This window comes from Oncorhynchus clarkii, chromosome 3 (genome assembly GCF_045791955.1).
Source record: "Oncorhynchus clarkii lewisi isolate Uvic-CL-2024 chromosome 3, UVic_Ocla_1.0, whole genome shotgun sequence".
NCBI lineage: Eukaryota > Metazoa > Chordata > Actinopteri > Salmoniformes > Salmonidae > Oncorhynchus > Oncorhynchus clarkii.
Window position 1 is genome coordinate 11,214,980 of NC_092149.1, and position 21,038 is coordinate 11,236,017.

The 21,038-nt window shown below is 45.7% G+C and overlaps 1 protein-coding gene across 4 annotated transcripts in view; it reads right to left on the reverse strand.

The window, feature by feature from the left end:
* Positions 1–1,521: 1,521 nt before the first annotated feature.
* LOC139387867 (ATP-dependent translocase ABCB1-like) overlaps positions 1,522–21,038 on the reverse strand; it is a 32,798-nt gene continuing 13,281 nt past the window's right edge. For 3 of the 4 annotated variants that reach the window (XM_071134172.1, XM_071134182.1, XM_071134200.1), the window contains 18 exons: positions 18,382–18,492; positions 18,159–18,284; positions 17,885–18,088; positions 14,366–14,536; positions 14,061–14,222; positions 13,714–13,890; positions 13,091–13,237; positions 12,829–12,933; positions 12,572–12,649; positions 12,111–12,194; positions 11,843–12,046; positions 11,617–11,717; positions 11,324–11,464; positions 6,720–6,876; positions 6,376–6,573; positions 5,458–5,664; positions 3,483–3,629; positions 1,522–1,746 (listed from right to left, as the gene is read on the reverse strand). In XM_071134172.1, the coding sequence (XP_070990273.1) occupies positions 1,540–1,746; positions 3,483–3,629; positions 5,458–5,664; positions 6,376–6,573; positions 6,720–6,876; positions 11,324–11,464; positions 11,617–11,717; positions 11,843–12,046; positions 12,111–12,194; positions 12,572–12,649; positions 12,829–12,933; positions 13,091–13,237; positions 13,714–13,890; positions 14,061–14,222; positions 14,366–14,536; positions 17,885–18,088; positions 18,159–18,284; positions 18,382–18,492 (2,727 nt within the window). In that variant the 3' untranslated portion in view covers positions 1,522–1,539. The remainder of the gene's footprint in view (positions 1,747–3,482; positions 3,630–5,457; positions 5,665–6,375; positions 6,574–6,719; positions 6,877–11,323; positions 11,465–11,616; positions 11,718–11,842; positions 12,047–12,110; positions 12,195–12,571; positions 12,650–12,828; positions 12,934–13,090; positions 13,238–13,713; positions 13,891–14,060; positions 14,223–14,365; positions 14,537–17,884; positions 18,089–18,158; positions 18,285–18,381; positions 18,493–21,038) is intronic. The other variant, XM_071134192.1, reaches the window with a different exon arrangement.

The window sequence follows — 21,038 nt, forward strand, 5'->3', positions numbered from 1 at the left end:
TTTCTTATTGGTCAATAAACCAATGTATGCCTGGTGATGTCACCAGGCAGGCCAAAACTCCATCCCACCAAAGCAGGCAGAAATTTCCAGGCAGGCTTTTCAAACAGCTCTTACACTAAAAGGGCATTATCATCATTTTCACAATTTTAGAATCACCTTTATTATCTCATAGTGTGGAAATATATAAGTTGGTATACAGATGACATACAGTGGATGTACAATTTTACAGTATCAGTATGAATATATCTAAATGCAGAGCAATGAACAGAGTGCAAATGCAGTGTAGTGCAGTTATTTTGTGTACTATGTTATTCCAACCTGATAGTGTGGAAATATATAAAGCACGGGGAAATCTAGTTTTTTGACTGCACTGGGCCTTTAAAGGAAAACTCCACCCAAAAACTACATTTTGGTATTTGTTTCATTAGTCCATTGTTGACATGATCCCAAATGTTTTGCTTGTCAGCACTCAAGTTTTCAAGATATGTAACTTTCAAAATACAGAAATCATCCCTGTATGATGCATTTTGCTTCGTATGATATGATGCAAAATGCATCATTTTATTTATCTAGGCAAGTCAGTTAAGAACAAATCCTTTACAGTCACGGCCTAGGAACAGTGGGTTAACTGCCTTGTTCAGGGGCAGAACAACAGATTTTTACCTCAGGGATTCGATCTAGCAACTTTTCGGTTACTAGTCCAATGCTCTAATCACTAGGCTACTTGCTGCCCCATATGGGGAGGATTTCTGTATATTGAAAGTTACATAACCTGGACTAATGAAATAAATACCAAAATATAGTTTTTGGGTGGAGTTTTACTTTAAGCCCAAAACAATTGAACAAATCATTGTAATAATCTGAATGTTGAGGATACACACTGCTTCAGCGTCTCATTGGCTTAGTTCTGCAGTTTACAGTAATGCGCAGACGTGTGTGTATATGTGTGTGTTCCATGTATTCATTTGGCACACAGGCACTCTATGGTACAGATGTGATACTTTTTGAATAAATAACTGAAATACAGCACCACCACCTCTTCCTTTTAAATACAAAATATCCCCCTGCACCCTCAACCCCTCCCTACACATTCAGCCCCTCCCAGCAACCCCCTGCACCCTCAACCCCTCCCTACACATTCAGCCCCTCCCAGCAACCCCCTGCACCCTCAACCCCTCCCTGCACACCCAGCCCCTCCCAGCAATCCCCTGCACCCTCAACCCCTCCCTACACATTCAGCCCCTCCCAGCAACCCCCTGCACCCTCAACCCCTCCCTGCACACTCAGCCCCTCCCAGCAACCCCCTGCACCCTCAACCCCTCCCTGCACACTCAGCCCCTCCCAGCAACCCCCTGCACCCTCAACCCCTCCCTGCACACCCAGCCCCTCCCAGCAACCCCCTGCACCCTCAACCCCTCCCTGCACACTCATCCCCTCCCAGCAACCCCCTGCACCCTCAACCCCTCCCTGCACACTCAGCCCAACCCAGCAACCCCCTGCACCCTCAGCCTCTCGCTCGCCCCATCCTCCTCTCCTCCCTCAGTTTCTGCCATGGCCCAGCTGTGTGGTGACCAGTGAGTAGTATACTCCTCTCTGGGACAGTAGTTGTTGATGAGTGCCCTGCTCCACCACCACTCCCTTCTGGAAGACAGCGATCAGGTCAGCATTCTGAATGGTGGAAAGGCGGTGGGCCACCACGATACACGTCCTGCCCTGTCGAGCCACATCCAGGGCCTCCTGCACCACCTGGGGAGGGAGGGAGAACAGAGACAAATACATACAGTAGTTAAAACATCTGTATCATGAATCCACATAGAGGTATACAGTTGAAGTCGGAAGTTTATATACACTTAGGTTGGAGTCATTAAAACTCGTTTTTCAACCACTCCACAAATATCTTGTTAACAAACTATAGTTTTAGCAAGTCGGTTAGGACATCTACTTTGTGCATGACACAAGTAATTTTTCCAACAATTGCTTACAGGCAGATTATTTCACTTATAATTCACTGTATCACAATTCCAGTGGGTCAGAAGTTTACATACACTAAGTTGACTGTGCCTTTAAACAGCTTGGAAAATTCTTGAAAATTACGTCATGGCTTTAGAAGCTTCTGATAGGCTAATTGACATCATTTGAGTCAATTGGAGTTGTACCTGTGGATGTATTTCAAGGCCTACCTTCAAACTCAGTGCCCCTTTGCTTGACATCATGGGAAAATGTTAAGAAATCAGCCAAGACCTCAGAAAAAAATTGTAGACTTCCACAAGTCTGGTTCATCCTTGGGAGCAATTTCAAAACTCCTGAAGGTACCATGTTCATCTAAACAAACAATAGTACAGAAGTATAAACACCATGGGACCACGCAGCCGTCATACCGCTCAGGAAGGAGACGTGTTCTGTCTCCTAGAGATGAACGTACTATGGTGCGAAAAGTGCAGAACAACAGAACAACAGCAAAGGACCTTGTGAAGATGCTGGAGGAAACCGGTACAAAAGTATCTGTATCCACAGTAAAACGAGTCCTATATCGACATAACCTGAAAGGCTGCTCAGCAAAGAAGAAGCCACTGCTTCAAAACCGTCATAAAAAAGCCAGACTATCGTTTGCAACTGCACATGGGGACAAATATCGTACTGTTTGGTGAAATGTCCTCTGGTCTGATGAAACAAAAATATAACTGTTTGGCCATCATGACCATCGTTATGTTTGGAGGAAAAAGGGTGCAAGCCGAAGAACACCATCCCAACTGTGAAGCACGGGGGTGGCAGCATCATGTTGTGGGGGTTCTTTGGTGCAGGAGGGACTGGTGCACTTCACAAAATAGATGGCATCATGAGGTAGGAAAATTATGTGGATATATTGAAGCAACATTGGTCGCAAATGGGTCTTCCAAATGGACAATGACCTCAAGCATACTTCCAAAGTTGTGGCAAAATGCCTTAAGGACAACAAAGTCAAGGTATTGGAGTGGTCATCACAAAGCCCTGACTTCAATCCTATAGAAAATGTGTGGGCAGAACTGATAAAGTGTGTAGGCAAGGAGGCCTACAAACCTGACTCAGTTACACCAGCACTGTCAGGAGGAATGGGCAAAAATTCGCCCAACTTATTGTGGGAAGCTTGTGGAAGGCTACCCGAAACGTTTAACCCAAGATAAACTATTTAAAGGCAATGCTACCAAATACTAATTGAGTGTATGTAAACTTCTGACCCACTGGGAATGTGATGAAAGAAATAAAAGCTGAAATAAATCATTCTCTCCACTATTATTCTGATATTTCACATTCTTAAAATAAAGTGGTGATCCTAACTGACCTAAAACAGGGACTTTTTACTAGGATTAAATGTCAGGAATTGTGAAAAACTGAGTTTAAATGTATTTGGATAAGGTGTATGTAAACTTCCGACTTCAACTGTATATATATATATATATAGTTTAACAGAACAAACACACACACACACACACACACACACACACCCTCTCGCTCTCTGTGTCCAGTGCGGAGGTGGCCTCATCCAGCAGCAGGACTTTGGGGTTGCGGAGGATGGCTCTTGCAATGGCTATACGCTGCTTCTGCCCTCCTGACAACTGGGTCCCCTTGTCACCAGCTTGGGTGTCATACTTCTACTCAGGGAGATGGAGGGAAGATGAGATGGAGGGAAAGAAAGAGGTTATGCTCGTCATCTCACACATGACATAACTCCTAGGGCTGGTTTTACGGACACAGATTAAGGCCGGAATTCAATTGACGATTGAGCTGACATGCGCAGCGTTTCCCATGAACGCGATCTCTGTGAACATCTGGGGAAAATGTATTTGAAAGGCGTATCGTTGGCTGTGTAGTGCTCTATAATGCGCCTTGCATCAAATCCCAGCCTAAAACTAGACCAGGACTAACACACGTAGGCCATTTAAAATCTATTTTTAGTCTGGGACTAGGCTTAATCTGTGTGTGAAACCAGCTCATAACTTCTTTCAGTCCTACAGGTTGTAAGCCCTCAGAGTGAAAGACAGTTCACCCTTACCAAGGGAACAGCACTAAGACGAAATTACTCCACCTGCAGTGTTAACACCTGCAGTGTTATCTCTGGCACGGCATCTGAGAGAAGCTGATACCACTATCAGTCTGTCTGTGGTTATCTGACCATGCAGCCACTATTAAGGTGCTGATGTAGAGATCTCAAGAAACCAAACTTACAAAAGCAGAAGATGCTTACAGTAGTATTAGCAGTAGTAGAAGTAGTAGTAGTAGTAGTAGTAGTATTGGTGACAGTAGTAGTATTAGTGACAGTAGTAGTACAGTAGTATTGGTGACAGTAGTAGCAATAGTAGTAGTGGTATTGGCGACAGTAGTAGCAATAGTAGTAGTGGTGACAGTAATAGTAGTAATAGTAGTAGTAGTATTGGTGACAGTAGTAGTAGTATTGGTGACAGTAGTAATAGTAGTATTAGTATTGGTGACAGTCGTAGTAGTAATAATAGTATTAGTATTGGTGACAGTAGTCGTAGTAGTGGTGACAGTAGTAGTATTGGTGGTAGTAGTAGTAGTGGTGACAGTAGTAGTAGTATTGATGACAGTAGTAGTAGTGGTGACAGTAGTCGTATTGGTGGTAGTAGTAGTAGTAGTAGTGGTGACAGTAGTCGTATTGGTGGTAGTAGTAGTAGTATTGGTGACAGTAGTAGTAGTAGTAGTAGTGGTGACAGTAGTAGTATTGGTGGTAGTAGTAGTAGTAGTGGTGACAGTAGTAGTATTGGTGGTAATAGTAGTAGTGGTGACTGTAGTAGTATTGGTGGTAGTAGTAGTAGTGGTGACAGTAGTAGTAGAATTGGTGACAGTAGTAGTAGTGGTGACAGTAGTAGTATTGGTGGTAATAGTAGTAGTGGTGACAGTAGTCGTATTGGTGGTAGTAGTAGAAGTGGTGACAGTAGTAGTAGTAGTAGTAGTAGTGGTGACAGTAGTAGTATTGGTGGTAATAGTAGTAGTGGTGACAGTAGTCGTATTGGTGGTAGTAGTAGTAGTGGCGACAGTAGTAGTAGTAGTGGTGACAGTAGTCGTATTGGTGGTAGTAGTAGAAGTGGTGACAGTAGTAGTAGTAGTAGTGGTGACAGTGGTAGTATTGGTGGTAATAGTAGTAGTGGTGACAGTAGTCGTATTGGTGGTAGTAGTAGTAGTGGCGACAGTAGTAGTAGTAGTAGTGGTGACAGTAGTAGTATTGGTGACAGTGGTAGTAGTAGTGGTGACAGTAGTCGTATTGGTGGTTGTAGTAGTAGTAGTAGTATTGGTGACAGTAGTAGTATTAGTGGTGACAGTAGTAGTGGTGACAGTAGTAGTATTGGTGGTAATAGTAGTAGTGGTGACAGTAGTAGTATTGGTGGTAATAGTAGTTTTGGTGACAGTAGTAGTATTGGTGACAGTAGTAGTAGTGGTGACAGTAGTAGTATTAGTGTGTACCTGAGGCAGGTCTTCTATGAAGCTGTGTATGTTGGCAGCTTTAGCAGCACTCTGGATCTCCTCCATGGTAACTTTGCGTGTGTTGTCTCCGTAGGCGATGTTCTCTGCCAGACTACAGTCAAACAGCACGGGCTCCTGGGATACGATGCCCATCTGGGCCCTCAGCCAATGGATGTTCAGCTTCTTAGCATCACTGTTGTCCAACATCTGAGGAAGAAGAGCAGAAGGAAGAGTTAACATAAAAGTTGGATAATCCTCTAGTGTTTGTCATTTTATCAGTGGCCTTAGCAGGGCAATAACCTCCACATGAACACACAAATGCACTTTGAGCAGGATCATAACCCACAAGGTCTCAGTACAGTAGCGACAGTATAGTAGAGAGTTATGAAGCAACAGTGTCAACATCCTGGCCTGTCAATCAGTAATTATAGAACCGTGTTTTAGTAGGAGAATATCTACACAGTCACACATGGAGACACATGAGGGCTCTATGTTTCATGTATTTTTGCATATAAAAATTCCAGCAAATATCTCACTGTCTGACTGGTGACAGTGGTCATTAAACATACAGTACATATAGCTTTAATAATCAATGTGTGTATACACGTGTGTGAAAACGTTTGTGTGTGTGTGTAGGTTGGGTCTTTTATCCTTGTGGGGACCTAAAATGCCCAAAAGTCCCCATAAGGATAGTAAAACAAAAATTCTCCCTCATGGGACATTTCCCACATCCCCATCAGGACAAAGGCTATTTTAAGTTTAGGGGTTAGGTTTAGGGTTACAATTAGTGTTAGGAGTTAGGTTCGGGTTCGGATTATGGTAAGGGTTAGGAGTTAGGGAAAATAGGGTTTTGAATGGAAATTAATTTTAGGTCCCCACGAGGATAGAGGAACATAACATGTGTGTGTGTGTACTCACCACTGTGCCCTGTAGTGGGTCGTAGAACCTCTCCAGTAATTGTATGGTCGTACTCTTCCCACAGCCACTGCTGCCCACCAGGGCTAGAGTCTGGCCCTTCTGCACCTTCAGCTCCAGTCCCTGCAGGACAGCAAGGTCTGGACGGGACGGGTAGTTGAACCTCACCCCCTGGAAACGTACGTTACCATCAAAGTGGTCCTGGAGGGAAGAGAGGGAGACAGAAGAACATCCTTTCATGAAATAATCTCCTGGCATGTACTATACAATCACTCCACAACTCTCCACTGTGATTGCCACTGGGTGTGATGTGGTGTGTGTGTGTGTGTGTGTGTGTGTGTGTGTACCGGTGTTTCTCCCTCCTGTGAGCAGTTGTCTATGGCAGGTTCTCTGTTGATAAGGAACATAAGGTGAGATGCTGATATCTTGGCTTTGGCATAGTTAGGCGTGAAGGAGTTGGCCTCTCCTACTGCCATGGCTCCGTACAGCACTGCAGAGATCACCCTTTAGAGAGAGAGACAGAGAGAACAAGTTACGATCTATCTAACATGTATCTGAAAGGGATAGTTCATGCTGCAGAGATCACCCTGGAGAGAGAGAGACAGAACAGGTTATACACTAAAAACAAATGGTTCTATATAGTGCCAAATAAGTTTTTTTAGCTTGTAACCATCACATGACCCAATGGCGTTCCAATTCATCCCATAGGTGTTCGATGGGGTTGAGGTCAGGGCTCTGTGCAGGCCAGTCAAGTTCCTCCACACTGTTCTCAACCAACCATTTCTGTATGGACCTCAATTTGTGCACGGGGGCATTGTCATGCTGAAACAGGAAATGGCCTTCCTCAAACTGTTGCCACAAATTTGGAAGAACAGAATCTTCTAGAATGTCATTGTATGCTGTAGCGTTAAGATTTCCCTTCACTGGAACTAAGGGGCCTAGCCCGAACCATGAAAAACAGCTCCAGGCCATTATTCCTCCTCCACCAAACCTTACAGTTGGCACTATGCATTGGGGCAGGTAGCATTCTCCTGGCATCTGCCAAACCCGAACTGCCAGATGGTGAAGCGTGATTCATCACTCCAGAGAACGATTTTCCACTGCTCCAGAGTCCAATGGTGGCGAGCTTTACACCACTCCAGCCGACACTTGGCATTGTGCATGATGATCTTAGGCTTGTGTGCGGCTGCTCAGCTATGGAAACCCATTTTATGAAGCTCCCGACGAACAGTTATTGTGCTGACGTTGCTTCCAGAGGCAGTTTGGAACTCGGTAGTGAGGGTTGTAACCGAGGACAAACGATTTTGCGGTTCCACTCGGCGGTTCCATTCTGTGAGCTTGTGTGGCCTACCACTTCGCAGCAGAGCCGTTGTTGCTCCTAAACTTTTCCACTTTACAATAACAGCACTTACAGTTGACTGGGGCAGCTCTAGCAGGGCAGAAATTTGACGAACTGACTTGTTGGAAAGATGGCCTCCTATGACGGTGCCATGTTGAAAGTCACTGAGCTTTTCAGTAAGGTCGTTCTACAGCCAATATTTTCTATTGAGATTGCATGGTTTGTGCTCGATTTTATAAACCTGTCAGCAACGGGTGTGGCTAAAATAGCCAAATCCACTCATTTGAAGGGGTGTCCACATACTTTTGTACACTGCTCAAAAAAATTAAGGGAAAAACACATCCTAGATCTGAATGAATGAAATATTTTTATTAAATACTTTTTTCATTACATAGTTGAATGTGTTGACAACAAAATCACACAAATTATCAATGGAAATCAAATTGATCAACCCATGGAGGTCTGGATTTGGAGTCACACTCAAAATTAAAGTGGAAAAACACACTACAGGCTGATCCAACTTTGATGTAATGTCCTTAAAACAAGTCAAAATGAGGCTCAGTAGGGCTCCATGTGCCTGTATGACCTCCCTACAACGCCTGGGCATGCTCCTGATGAGGTGGCGGATGGTCTTCTGAGGGATCTCCTCCCAGACCTGGACTAAAGCATCCGCCAACTCCTGGACAGTCTGTGGTGCAACGTGGCGTTGGTGGATGGAGCGAGACATGATGTCCCAGATGTGCTCAATTGGATTCAGGTCTGGGGAACGGGCTGGCCAGTCCATAGCATCAATGCCTTCCTCTTGCAGGAACTGCTGACACACTCCAGCCACATGAGGTCTAGCATTGTCTTGCATTAGGAGGAACCCAGGGCCAACCGCACCAGCATATGGTCTCACAAGGGGTCTGAGGATCTCATCTCTGTACCTAATGGCAGTCAGGCTACCTCTGGCGAGCACATGGAGGGCTGTGCGGCCCCCCAAAGAAATGCCACCCCACACCATGACTGACCCACCGCCAAACCGGTCATGCTGGAGGATGTTGCAGGCAGCAGAACGTTCTCCACGGCGTCTCCAGACTCTGTCACGTCTGTCACATGTGCTCAGTGTGAACCTGCTTTCATCTGTGAAGAGCACAGGGCGCCAGTGGCGAATTTGCCAATCTTGGTGTTCTCTGGCAAATGCCAAACGTCCTGCACGGTGTTGGGCTGTAAGCACAACACCCACCTGTGGACGTTGGGCCCTCATACCACCCTCATGGAGTCTGTTACTGACAGTTTGAGCAGACACATGCACATTTGTGGCCTGCTGGAGGTCATTTTGCAGGGCTCTGGCAGTGCTCCTCCTGCTCCTCCTTGTACAAAGGCGGAGGTAGCGGTCCTGCTGCTGGGTTGTTGCCCTCCTACGGCCTCCTCCACGTCTCCTGATGTACCGGCCTGTCTCCTGGTAGCGCCTCCATGCTCTGGACACTACGCTGACAGACACAGCAAACCTTCTTGCCACAGATCGCATTGATGTGCCATCCTGGATGAGCTGCACTACCTGAGCCACTTGTGTGGGTTGTAGACTCCGTCTCATGCTACCACCAGAGTGAAAGCACTGCCAGCCTTCAAAAGTGACCAAAACATCAGCTAGGAAGCATAGGAACTGAGAAGTGGTCTGTGGTCACCACCTGCAGAACCACTCCTTTATTGGGGGTGTCTTGCTAATTGCCTATAATTTCCACCTATTGTCTTTTCCATTTGTACAACAGCATGTGAAATTTATTGTCAATCAGTGTTGCTTCCTAAGTGGACAGTTTGATTTCACAGAAGTGTGATTGACTTGGAGTTACATTGTGTTGTTTAAGTGTTCCCTTTATTTTTTTGAGCAGTGTATATATAATGTATCTTAAAGAGATAGTTCACACTGCAGAGATCACCCTGGAGAGCGAGACAGAGAGAAACCTGTTCTCTCTATCTAACATGTATCTTAAAGGGATAGTTCACACAAAGTTCAAAATGACATATTGGTTTCCTTACCCTGTAAGCAGTCTATGGGCTGCTTTGGTTTTGTTTACCCGGCCACTGTTTCCAAATGGTAACATTTTAGCATTCAAATCCAATGCAAGTCAAATCCAATGCAAGTCAAATCCAATGCAAGTCAAATCCAGTCAATGATACCAATATTATATTTACGAGCTTCATGTTCAAATCAATGTCCAAATCACCACTTCAAGTCCCCAGGGCACGTCTCTGTACTACGGGGGACCGAGTCTCCTGCTTCGATGCCCCTCGCCTATGGAATGCTCTCCCTGACCATCTGAGAGCCGCTACATCAATTGGAGCCTTTAAAATACATTTCTACAGACTATCTTCCTCATAGTCCTAATCTGAAAAGTATTTTAGCACCTAGCCTACTTTTGCTATTTCCTGCCTTGATTCAAATTATTTGCCCATGTAGAGCATTGAGATAACACTGTAATGAAAAGCGATACATAACTGCATCGAGTTACACAATCAATTTAAGATGCTATGATTTGGACATGAAGCATGACAAAATTTGCATTGGTTTTGCGTCACAAATGCAAAAACAGTGTATCAAGCTCGGAAACTATTGTATCAAGCTCACTAAAGTCTAATTTAGGTTAAACTTAAATTATCTTGAAGTCATGCCAGAGTTATTTGAACTTCACATTGAAAGTGAAATAATACAACCGCATGACACTTAAAGGTGCAATATGTAGGAAATCGCTCTGCCATTTCCTGGTTGCTAAAATTCTAATAGTTTGTCTAATTTTAGTTTACGTGACAAAACAAGTAGAAGAGAATCATTGTACGATCTAAACCGCTGGGAAATATATTTTACATAACCCAAAATATGGTATTTTCAGCATTTAGAAGCTGGTGTAAAACAAAAAAAAACTTAAGTAAATGAAGCAGAAACTAAATTTAAAAAATGAATGCATAGAAATAGAGAAAATAGAACAGATCTACCGCTTCTTAGACTTGCTTTCAATGAGAATGACAGATCTGGAACTTGGGTCACCCAAAAAGTTGCATATTGCAGCTTTAATGACAATAGTAACATCTGTTTATGACAGACGTTATGTTGCTGTTATGACAGTGTTATGACTGACTTATGTACACCTTTTCAAATAAAATGTTATCTAAGCCTTTAGTCGTGATATCTACTCTATAACATCCATTTCTATGGGTTACATGTTAGACATGTCATGGCTATATGGCCATTGTTGCTATGGTGATGAGTCCCTAGATCAGGGTTAACCTCCAACACACTTCCCAGTTAGGTAATGATTAACCACAACCACCTTTGACCACTGTAATACTGGACATTCCTGTCAGGCCTAGATGAGCTGGGCCAGGGTGTGTTCTACTATACCTGAGCTGTACAATGTACACACACATCCTCCACTACTGTACCTGAGCTGTATTGAACAATGTATACACAAATCGGCACACTACTGTTCCTGTGTCCACCAATAACCCATATTAGGGAAGCAATTGAGTCGTTCCAACATGGCCTTATAGTCACATAGGAAAAGGCTATAAGGACAGTTGTGAACATGGACACATGACTGAATTAACCCAATCAAAGGTAGCTGCTGTACTCACAGGAAGACATTTTCAAAGGTCATGATGCCTTCCTCTATGAGCCAGGCTCCAAAGCGGAAGCAGCCTGCATAGGCAAAGTAGATCATGGCCTGAGAGAAGGAGAATGTGATGCCATACACATGGGCCTTCTTCTGAGAGTTCCTACAGAGGAAGAGCGAGAGATTAAAGAGAGGGGTGATTACATAAACAAAAGTAATATAGTACATTTACAAGACTGACACTGTTGACACATTAAAAACAGCATTGACTAGGACTTTTTATAATGGAAATTGTAAACTTTGTAGCACACATACTTGTAAGGCACTATGAGGTTCTCCTGGTACAGAGACTCAAACTTCTGCTCTCTGGTGAGAGATGCCACCGTACGGATGTTCTCTATGGCCTCTGTGGCAATCTGACACACACACACTGGTTAGACTCAAGAGAAGTATAGATAGAAGGTATAGAGATATTCACTGTTGCAAATTTTGGGAGCTATGAAGAGAGTGAATAAGACTGTGTGTGTGAGTGGTTGTGTACCTTGCCAGCCTGTTCTAGCTCTTTCTTGTCTTTGACAGCGTGACCAGAGAGCATCTTCATCTGTATGCCTCCAGCTACAGCCATGACAGGTACCACACACAGGATGAGAAGAGTCAGCTGCCAGCCGTACACAAACGAGATGATCAGACTGGTGCCCAGGTTAGCCACGTTCTGGGCCAGAGTGGCCAAACGCACTCCTGTAGCCTGGAGAGGGAGGGAGGGAGGGTTAGTGTGTGTGTGTGTGTTGATGTGTGTACTTACTACTTACCCCCTGTACTTGTGCTGCGTCTGTAGCCAGTCTAGTGGTGAGAGCTCCAACACTGTTCTTGTGACTGTCATACCAGCCCAACTCCTACAGGAGAACGAAGAGAGTTACATGTTCAAATTGTCTATAACCTATTTGAGCCTTTATAAACACTCCATAAGCCCTATAACCTATATAAGACTAAATACACAGTCTTACCTTTATTAAACACTCTATAGGCCTAAATAAACAGTCTTACCTTTATTAAACACTATATAGGCCTAAATAAACACATTTATTAAACACCCTATAAGCCTAAATAAACACATTTATTAAACACTCTAAGCCTAAATAAACTGTCTCACCTTTATAAAACACCCTATAAGCCTAAATAAACTGTCTCACCTTTATAAAACACCCTATAAGCCTAAATAAACTGTCTCACCTTTATAAAACACCCTATAAGCCTAAATAAACTGTCTTGCCTGTCTCATCATGGCTTTAAAGGCCATCAGTCTCAGCTTCATGGTCAGAATCTCCCCGGCCTTCCCAAAACAGAATCCCTGGAGAGAAGACAACCACATATCACAGTCATAGTAAGTAAAACTTCAAGATGCTGTCGATCAATAGAAATACATTAGGGACCACTGACCTGCTGTAGGATAGATACAAACCTAAGCCCCTCCCACATTCTGTCGCTCATCCGTCATATTATTTAGCATTAGGTGAGGTGTGTGCGTACCTGCAGGAACATGGTTATGAAGGAGACGACTCCAATGAGGGCGAACATGATAGAGTAGAACGAGGAGCGTTGTCTAACTAGTTCCTGGTCTTGCTCTGCAAACACCTGAAACATGACAACAACACAAACATCTGAGGTGATGCTATTTGATAGAATATGACTAATTCAACTTACAGTAACGACTTGGGAGAAGATTAATAAACTGAAATAAATGAGTAAACATAGAATGATGATATCTGGTATTAACTGATATTTAACATACAGCGATGATTTTAGAGAAGATGACAGCGAAGAAAGGCTGCATGCCCCCGTTGATAGTGGCACAGATCACACCAACCACCATATAGGGCCACTCAGGAAGGTTCAGCTTCAACACCTTCAGAAACGACACAGGAGGAATCTCCTCATCCTGGGATGAGAGAGAGAGAGAGGAAGGAGAGAGAGGGGAAGGAGAGAGAAAGAGAGAGATGGAGAAGACAGAGAGAGAGAGAGGAAGGAGAGAGAAAGAGAGAGATGGAGAAGACAGAGAGAGAAGGAGAGAGAAAGAGAGAGATAGAGAAAGAAAGGAAGGAGAGAGTGAAGACAGAGCAAGAAGAACGAGAGAGAAAGAGAGAAAGGAAGGAGAGAGAAGACAGAGAAAGGAAGGAGAGAGAAGACAGAGAGAGAAAATAGAGAAAGGAATGAGAGAGAAGACAGAGAGAGAAAATAGAGAAAGGAAGGAGAAAGAGAGAGAGAAGAAAGAGAGAGAAAAGAAGGAGAGAGAGAGAGATCATCAGAAACATTCCAAATGGTACACCAATTATGTCCCACAGTGTGTTCACCACTGATCCTGGATTAAAATGAGAATATCCATTCCAGGTAGTACCTCTAGCTCCATAGCCTTACCTTTTCTTCCGCCTCTGTCTTGTCCTTGTCTCCTTTCTCTGAGCCGATGAAGGATGATCCCTTGGTAGATTTCCTGCTGATGAGGGTGGTCTCTGAGAACGGCGTCACTGACGGACTCTTCTCCTCCAGAACCTGCTCCTCCACAGCCTCCTCGCCCTCCTCAGGACTCTTAAACGTCTGGAAGAACACAACAGAATAGAATATAATAATAATAGAATAGAGTCAAATGTGTGTATTTGTTTGTTATGTGGCGTGTGTGTGACACTGTTTTGATAACGCTGTTACCTAAATGGTGACATAGATGCAAGATGTGTGAAGAGGGTGTGAGGAGGGTGTGTGTGTGTTACCTGCATGGTGACCAGTGTGTGGTAGACGCCTTCTTTTTCCATCAGTTGGCTGTGTGTTCCCAGCTCTACGATCTCTCCCTTCTGGAAGCCTGCGATGACATCAGCATTACGGATAGTAGACAGACGATGGGCCACCACGATGGTAGTACGACCCTGTCTCACCTGGAGGGGGAGGGTGGGAGGGAGGGAGGGGGGAGGGAGGGGGGAGGGGGAGGAGGGAGTAGGAGTGAAAGGGAGGGAGGAGGGGGGTATAGCAATATTTAGTGGATGTTGATAAACTGGTGCAAAGGGTGTCTGTTCTCTACCTTGTCCAAAGCAGCCTGTACGATGGTCTCACTCTCGGCGTCGAGGGCTGAGGTAGCCTCATCCAACAAGAGGATCTTGGGGTTGCGTACGAGAGCGCGTGCGATAGCGATCCTCTGTTTCTGTCCTCCACTCATCTGGGTTCCTCTGTCTCCAACTAGAGTCTCAAACTTCTGCTCAACAGAAACAATATTATCAATATACTGTAATCAATCATTATCTAGAATTAGAGACAGACAGACAGACAGACAGACAGACAGGCAGACAGGCAGGCAGAAACAGTAACATACATCAGGCAGGCAGGCAGGCAGGCAGGCAGACAGACAGACAGACAGACAGACAGACAGACAGACAGACAGGCAGGCAGAAACAGTAACATACATCAGGCAGGCAGGCAGGCAGACAGACAGACAGACAGACAGACAGGCAGGCAGAAACAGTAACATACATCAGGCAGGCAGACAGACAGACAGACAGAAACAGTAACATACATCAGGCAGGCAGACAGACAGACAGACAGACAGACAGACAGGCAGGCAGAAACAGTAACATACATCAGGCAGGCAGGCAGACAGACAGGCAGGCAGAAACAGTAACATACATCAGGCAGGCAGGCAGACAGACAGACAGACAGGCAGACAGACAGACAGGCAGGCAGAAACAGTAACATACATCAGGCAGGCAGGCAGACAGACAGACAGACAGACAGGCAGGCAGAAACAGTAACATACATCAGGCAGGCAGGCAGACAGACAGACAGACAGACAGACAGACAGTAACATACATCAGGCAGGCAGGCAGACAGACAGACAGACAGACAGACAGACAGACAGACAGGCAGAAACAGTAACATACATCAGGCAGGCAGGCAGACAGACAGACAGACAGAAACAGTAACATACATCAGGCAGGCAGACAGACACAGACAGACGGACAGACAGACAGGCAGGCAGAAACAGTAACATACATCAGGCAGGCAGGCAGACAGACAGACAGACAGGCAGAAACAGTAACATACATCAGGCAGGCAGGCAGACAGACAGACAGACAGGCAGAAACAGTAACATACATCAGGCAGGCAGGCAGGCAGACAGACAGACAGACAGGCAGGCAGAAACAGTAACATACATCAGGCAGGCAGACAGACAGACAGACAGAAACAGTAACATACATCAGGCAGGCAGACAGACAGACAGACAGACAGACAGACAGACAGACAGACAGGCAGAAACAGTAACATACATCAGGCAGGCAGACAGACAGACAGACAGGCAGACAGACAGACAGGCAGGCAGAAACAGTAACATACATCAGGCAGGCAGGCAGACAGACAGACAGACAGGCAGGCAGAAACAGTAACATACATCAGGCAGGCAGGCAGACAGACAGACAGAAACAGTAACATACATCAGGCAGGCAGGCAGACAGACAGACAGACAGACAGACAGACAGGCAGAAACAGTAACATACATCAGGCAGGCAGGCAGACAGACAGACAGACAGAAACAGTAACATACATCAGGCAGGCAGGCAGACAGACAGACAGACAGACAGACAGACAGACAGACAGACAGACAGAAACAGTAACATACATCAGGCAGGCAGGCAGACAGACAGACAGACAGACAGACAGACAGACAGACAGGCAGAAACAGTAACATACATCAGGCAGGCAGGCAGACAGACAGACAGACAGAAACAGTAACATACATCAGGCAGGCAGACAGACACAGACAGACGGACAGACAGACAGGCAGGCAGAAACAGTAACATACATCAGGCAGGCAGGCAGACAGACAGACAGACAGACAGACAGACAGGCAGAAACAGTAACATACATCAGACAGGCAGGCAGACAGACAGACAGACAGGCAGAAACAGTAACATACATCAGGCAGGCAGGCAGGCAGGCAGACAGACAGACAGACAGACAGACAGACAGGCAGGCAGAAATTGTAACATACATCAGGCAGGCAGACAGACAGACAGACAGAAACAGTAACATACATCAGGCAGGCAGGCAGACAGACAGACAGACAGACAGACAGACAGACAGGCAGGCAGAAACAGTAACATACATCAGGCAGGCAGGCAGACAGACAGGCAGGCAGAAACAGTAACATACATCAGGCAGGCAGACAGACAGACAGACAGGCAGACAGACAGACAGGCAGGCAGAAACAGTAACATACATCAGGCAGGCAGGCAGACAGACAGACAGACAGACAGGCAGGCAGAAACAGTAACATACATCAGGCAGGCAGGCAGACAGACAGACAGACAGACAGAAACAGTAACATACATCAGGCAGGCAGGCAGACAGACAGACAGACAGACAGACAGACAGACAGACAGACAGACAGGCAGAAACAGTAACATACATCAGGCAGGCAGGCAGACAGACAGACAGACAGAAACAGTAACATACATCAGGCAGGCAGACAGACACAGACAGACAGACAGGCAGAAACAGTAACATACATCAGGCAGGCAGGCAGACAGACAGACAGGCAGAAACAGTAACATACATCAGGCAGGCAGGCAGACAGACAGGCAGGCAGGCAGAAACAGTAACATACATCAGGCAGGCAGGCAGACAGACAGACAGACAGACAGGCAGGCAGAAACAGTAACATACATCAGGCAGGCAGGCAGACAGACAGACAGACAGACAGACAGACAGACAGACAGACAGACAGACAGAAACAGTAACATACATCAGGCAGGCAGGCAGACAGACAGACAGACAGACAGACAGACAGACAGACAGGCAGAAACAGTAACATACATCAGGCAGGCAGGCAGACAGACAGACAGACAGAAACAGTAACATACATCAGGCAGGCAGACAGACACAGACAGACAGACAGACAGACAGGCAGGCAGAAACAGTAACATACATCAGGCAGGCAGACAGACAGACAGACAGACAGACAGACAGGCAGAAACAGTAACATACATCAGGCAGGCAGGCAGGCAGACAGACAGACAGACAGGCAGAAACAGTAACATACATCAGGCAGGCAGGCAGGCAGACAGACAGACAGACAGACAGGCAGAAACAGTAACATACATCAGGCAGGCAGGCAGACAGACAGACAGACAGACAGACAGGCAGACACAGTAACATACATCAGGCAGGCAGGCAGGCAGACAGACAGACAGAAACAGTAACATACATCAGGCAGGCAGGCAGACAGACAGACAGACAGACAGAAACAGTAACATACATCAGGCAGACAGACAGACAGACAGAAACAGTAACATACATCAGGCAGACAGACAGACAGACAGACAGACAGACAGAAACAGTAACATACATCAGGCAGACAGACAGACAGACAGACAGACAGAAACAGTAACATACATCAGGCAGACAGACAGACATACAGACAGACAGACAGACAGACAGACAGGCAGGCAGAAACAGTAACATACATCAGACAGACAGACAGACAGACAGACAGACAGACAGACAGACAGACAGACAGACAGAAACAGAAACAGAAACAGTAACATACATCAGGTAGTGTCATGATGAAGTCGTAGGCGTTGGCCTCCCTAGCAGCCTGTTCTATCTCCTGATGTGTGACGTCAGGTCGTCCGTAGCGGATGTTCTCAGCGATGGTGGTAGCAAACAGGATGGGCTCCTGACTGACAACGCCAATCATCTCTCTCAGGAAGCGCACGTTCAGGGAGCGCACGTCATGACCATCTACACACACCTACAGAACACAGAGGGCATAGTTACAGAACAGATACTGTGTGTGTGTGTGTGTGTTCCATGATACTCACTGATCCATCTTGTGGATCATAGAACCGCTGCAGCAGCTGAACGGTGGTGCTCTTCCCACAGCCACTACTGCCTACCAGAGCTATGGTCTGGCCACTACGCACGCTCAGAGACATTCCATTCAACACCTACAAAGAGACACACACAGAAACACACCGTTTAACATCTACAAACATCTACTGGACATCAACACACACACACACACGTAAAGAAGGCAGCACATACTTTGACGTTGGGTCGTGAGGGGTAGGTGAAATGGATGTTGTTAAACTCTATGTTTCCTTTGATGACATCAGGCTTGTGGCCGTGGTCTGAGTAGCTGTTGATGTGGGGTTTCTGAACAGACAAACAACAACAGCAGTGAGACTTAGAACATAAACATGTAAGTGTGAACATTCAAGCAGGTCACCAACTAATACTATTATATTACTGGATACATTTTTATTTCACCTTTATTTAACCAGGTAGGCTAGTTGAGAACACCTTTATTTAACCAGGTAGGCTAGTTGAGAACAAGTTCTCATTTACAAATGCGACCTGGCCAAGATAAAGCATAGCAGTGTGAACAAACAACAACACAGAGTTACACATGGAGTAAACAATAAACAAGTCAATAACACAGTAGGAAAAAAAAGAATCTATATACATTGTGTGCAAAAGGCATGAGGAGGTAGGCAATAAATAGGCCATAGGAGTGAATAATTACAATTTAGCAGATTAACACTGGAGTGATAAATGATCAGATGGTTATGTGCAGGTAGAGATACTGGTGTGCAAAAGAACAGCAAAGTAAATAAATAAAAACAGTATGGGGATGAGGTAGGTAAATTGGGTGGGCTATTTACAGCTGCAGCGATCAGTTAGCTGCTCAGATAGCAGATGTTTAAAGTTGGTGAGGGAGATAATAGTCTCCAACTTCAGCGATTTTTGCAATTCGTTCCAGTCGCAGGCAGCAGAGAACTTGAAGGAAAGGCGGCCAAATGAGGTGTTGGCTTTAGGGATGACCAGTGAGATACATCTGCTGGAGCGCGTGCTACGGGTGGGTGTTGCCATCGTGACCAGTGAACTGAGATAAGGCGGAGCTTTAGCTAGCATGGACTTGTAGATGACCTGGAGCCAGTGGGTCTGGCGACGAATATGTAGCGAGGGCCAGCCGACTAGAGCATACAGGTCGCAGTGGTGGGTGGTATAAGGTGCTTTAGTAACAAAACGGATGGCACTGTGATAAACTGCATCCAGTTTTCTGAGTAGAGTATTGGAAGCTATTTTGTAGATGACATCGCCGAAGTCGAGGATCGTAGGATAGTCCGTTTTACTAGGGTAAGTTTGGCGGCGTGAGTGAAGGAGGCTTTGTTGCGAAATAGAAAGCCGACTCTAGATTTGATTTTAGATTGGAGATGTTTGATATGAGTCTGGAAGGAGAGTTTACAGTCTAGCCAGACACCTAGGTACTTATAGATGTCCACATATTCTAGGTCGGAACCATCCAGGGTGGTGATGCTAGTCGGGCGTGCGGGTGCAGGCAGCGAACAGTTGAAAAGCATGCATTTGGTTTTACTAGCGTTTAAGAGCAGTTGGAGGCCACGGAAGGAGTGTTGTATGGCATTGAAGCTTGTTTGGAGGTTAGATAGCACAGTGTCCAAGGAAGGGCCAGAAGTATACAGAATGGTGTCGTCTGCGTAGAGGTGGATCAGGGAATCGCCCGCAGCAAGAGCAACATCATTGATACATACAGAGAAAAGAGTCGGCCCGAGAATTGAACCCTGTGGCACCCCCATAGAGACTGCCAGAGGACCGGACACATGCCCTCCGATTTGACACACTGAACTCTGTCTGCGAAGTAGTTGGTGAACCAGGCAAGGCAGTCATTTGAGAAACCAAGGCTACTGAGTCTGCTGATAAGAATACAGTGAATGACAGAGTCGAAAGCCTTGGCCAGGTCGATGAAGACAGCTGCTCAGTACTGTATTTTATCGATGGCGGTTATGATATCGTTTAGTACCTTGAGCGTGGCTGAGGTACACCCGTGACCGGCTCGGAAACCAGATTGCACAGCGGAGAAGGCGCGGTGGGATTCGAGATGGTTCGTTAACTTGGCTTTCGAAGACCTTAGATAGGCAGGGCAGGATGGATAGAGGTCTGTAACAGTTTGGATCCAGGGTGTCTCCCCCTTTGAAGAGGGGGATGACCGCGGCAGCTTTCCAATCCTTGGGGATCTCAGATAATATGAAAGAGAGGTTGAACAGGCTGGTAATAAGGGTTGCGACAATGGCGGCGGATAGTTTCAGAAATAGAGGGTCCAGATTGTCAAGCCCAGCTGATTTGTACGGGTCCAGGTTTTGCAGCCCTTTCAGAACATCTGAAAACAACATAAATTATACCATAAAATACTACAGGCCTATTATACTGCCGGTAACTATTTTTCAACCAATATGGTGCGTGAGAAGAGTATCCTGGTTTATACAGCAGCATAAACACACACAGACACAGAGGCCTGGTTTATACAGCAGCATAAACATCCCCTTCTGAAGACTCCCTGTATTCCTGACTGCTCAGTGGGGAAAGATGTGTTATTCTACTGTGTGTTAAGCGCTCTACAGAGTCCCAACAGTTTCCCCATTCACACCATAGACATTATATAAGTAGACAGTAATTCCAGCTGGAATTCAAGGCCCCATTCAGAGCAGCCCGCAGCTAAAATGGTGGGCCGAATCAGAAAGGCTTGATTCTGGTGGGAGTGTGGTGATTGGTGATTGGGGACTGTGCCTCCTGCTCTCTACGCCCCTCCCACCACCCTCCTTCTTTCCATCAGACCTCCCTCCCTCTATGAGTCCCCTGTCTCTCTCTCCCCTCTCTCTCTATGAGTCCCCCGTCTCTATCTC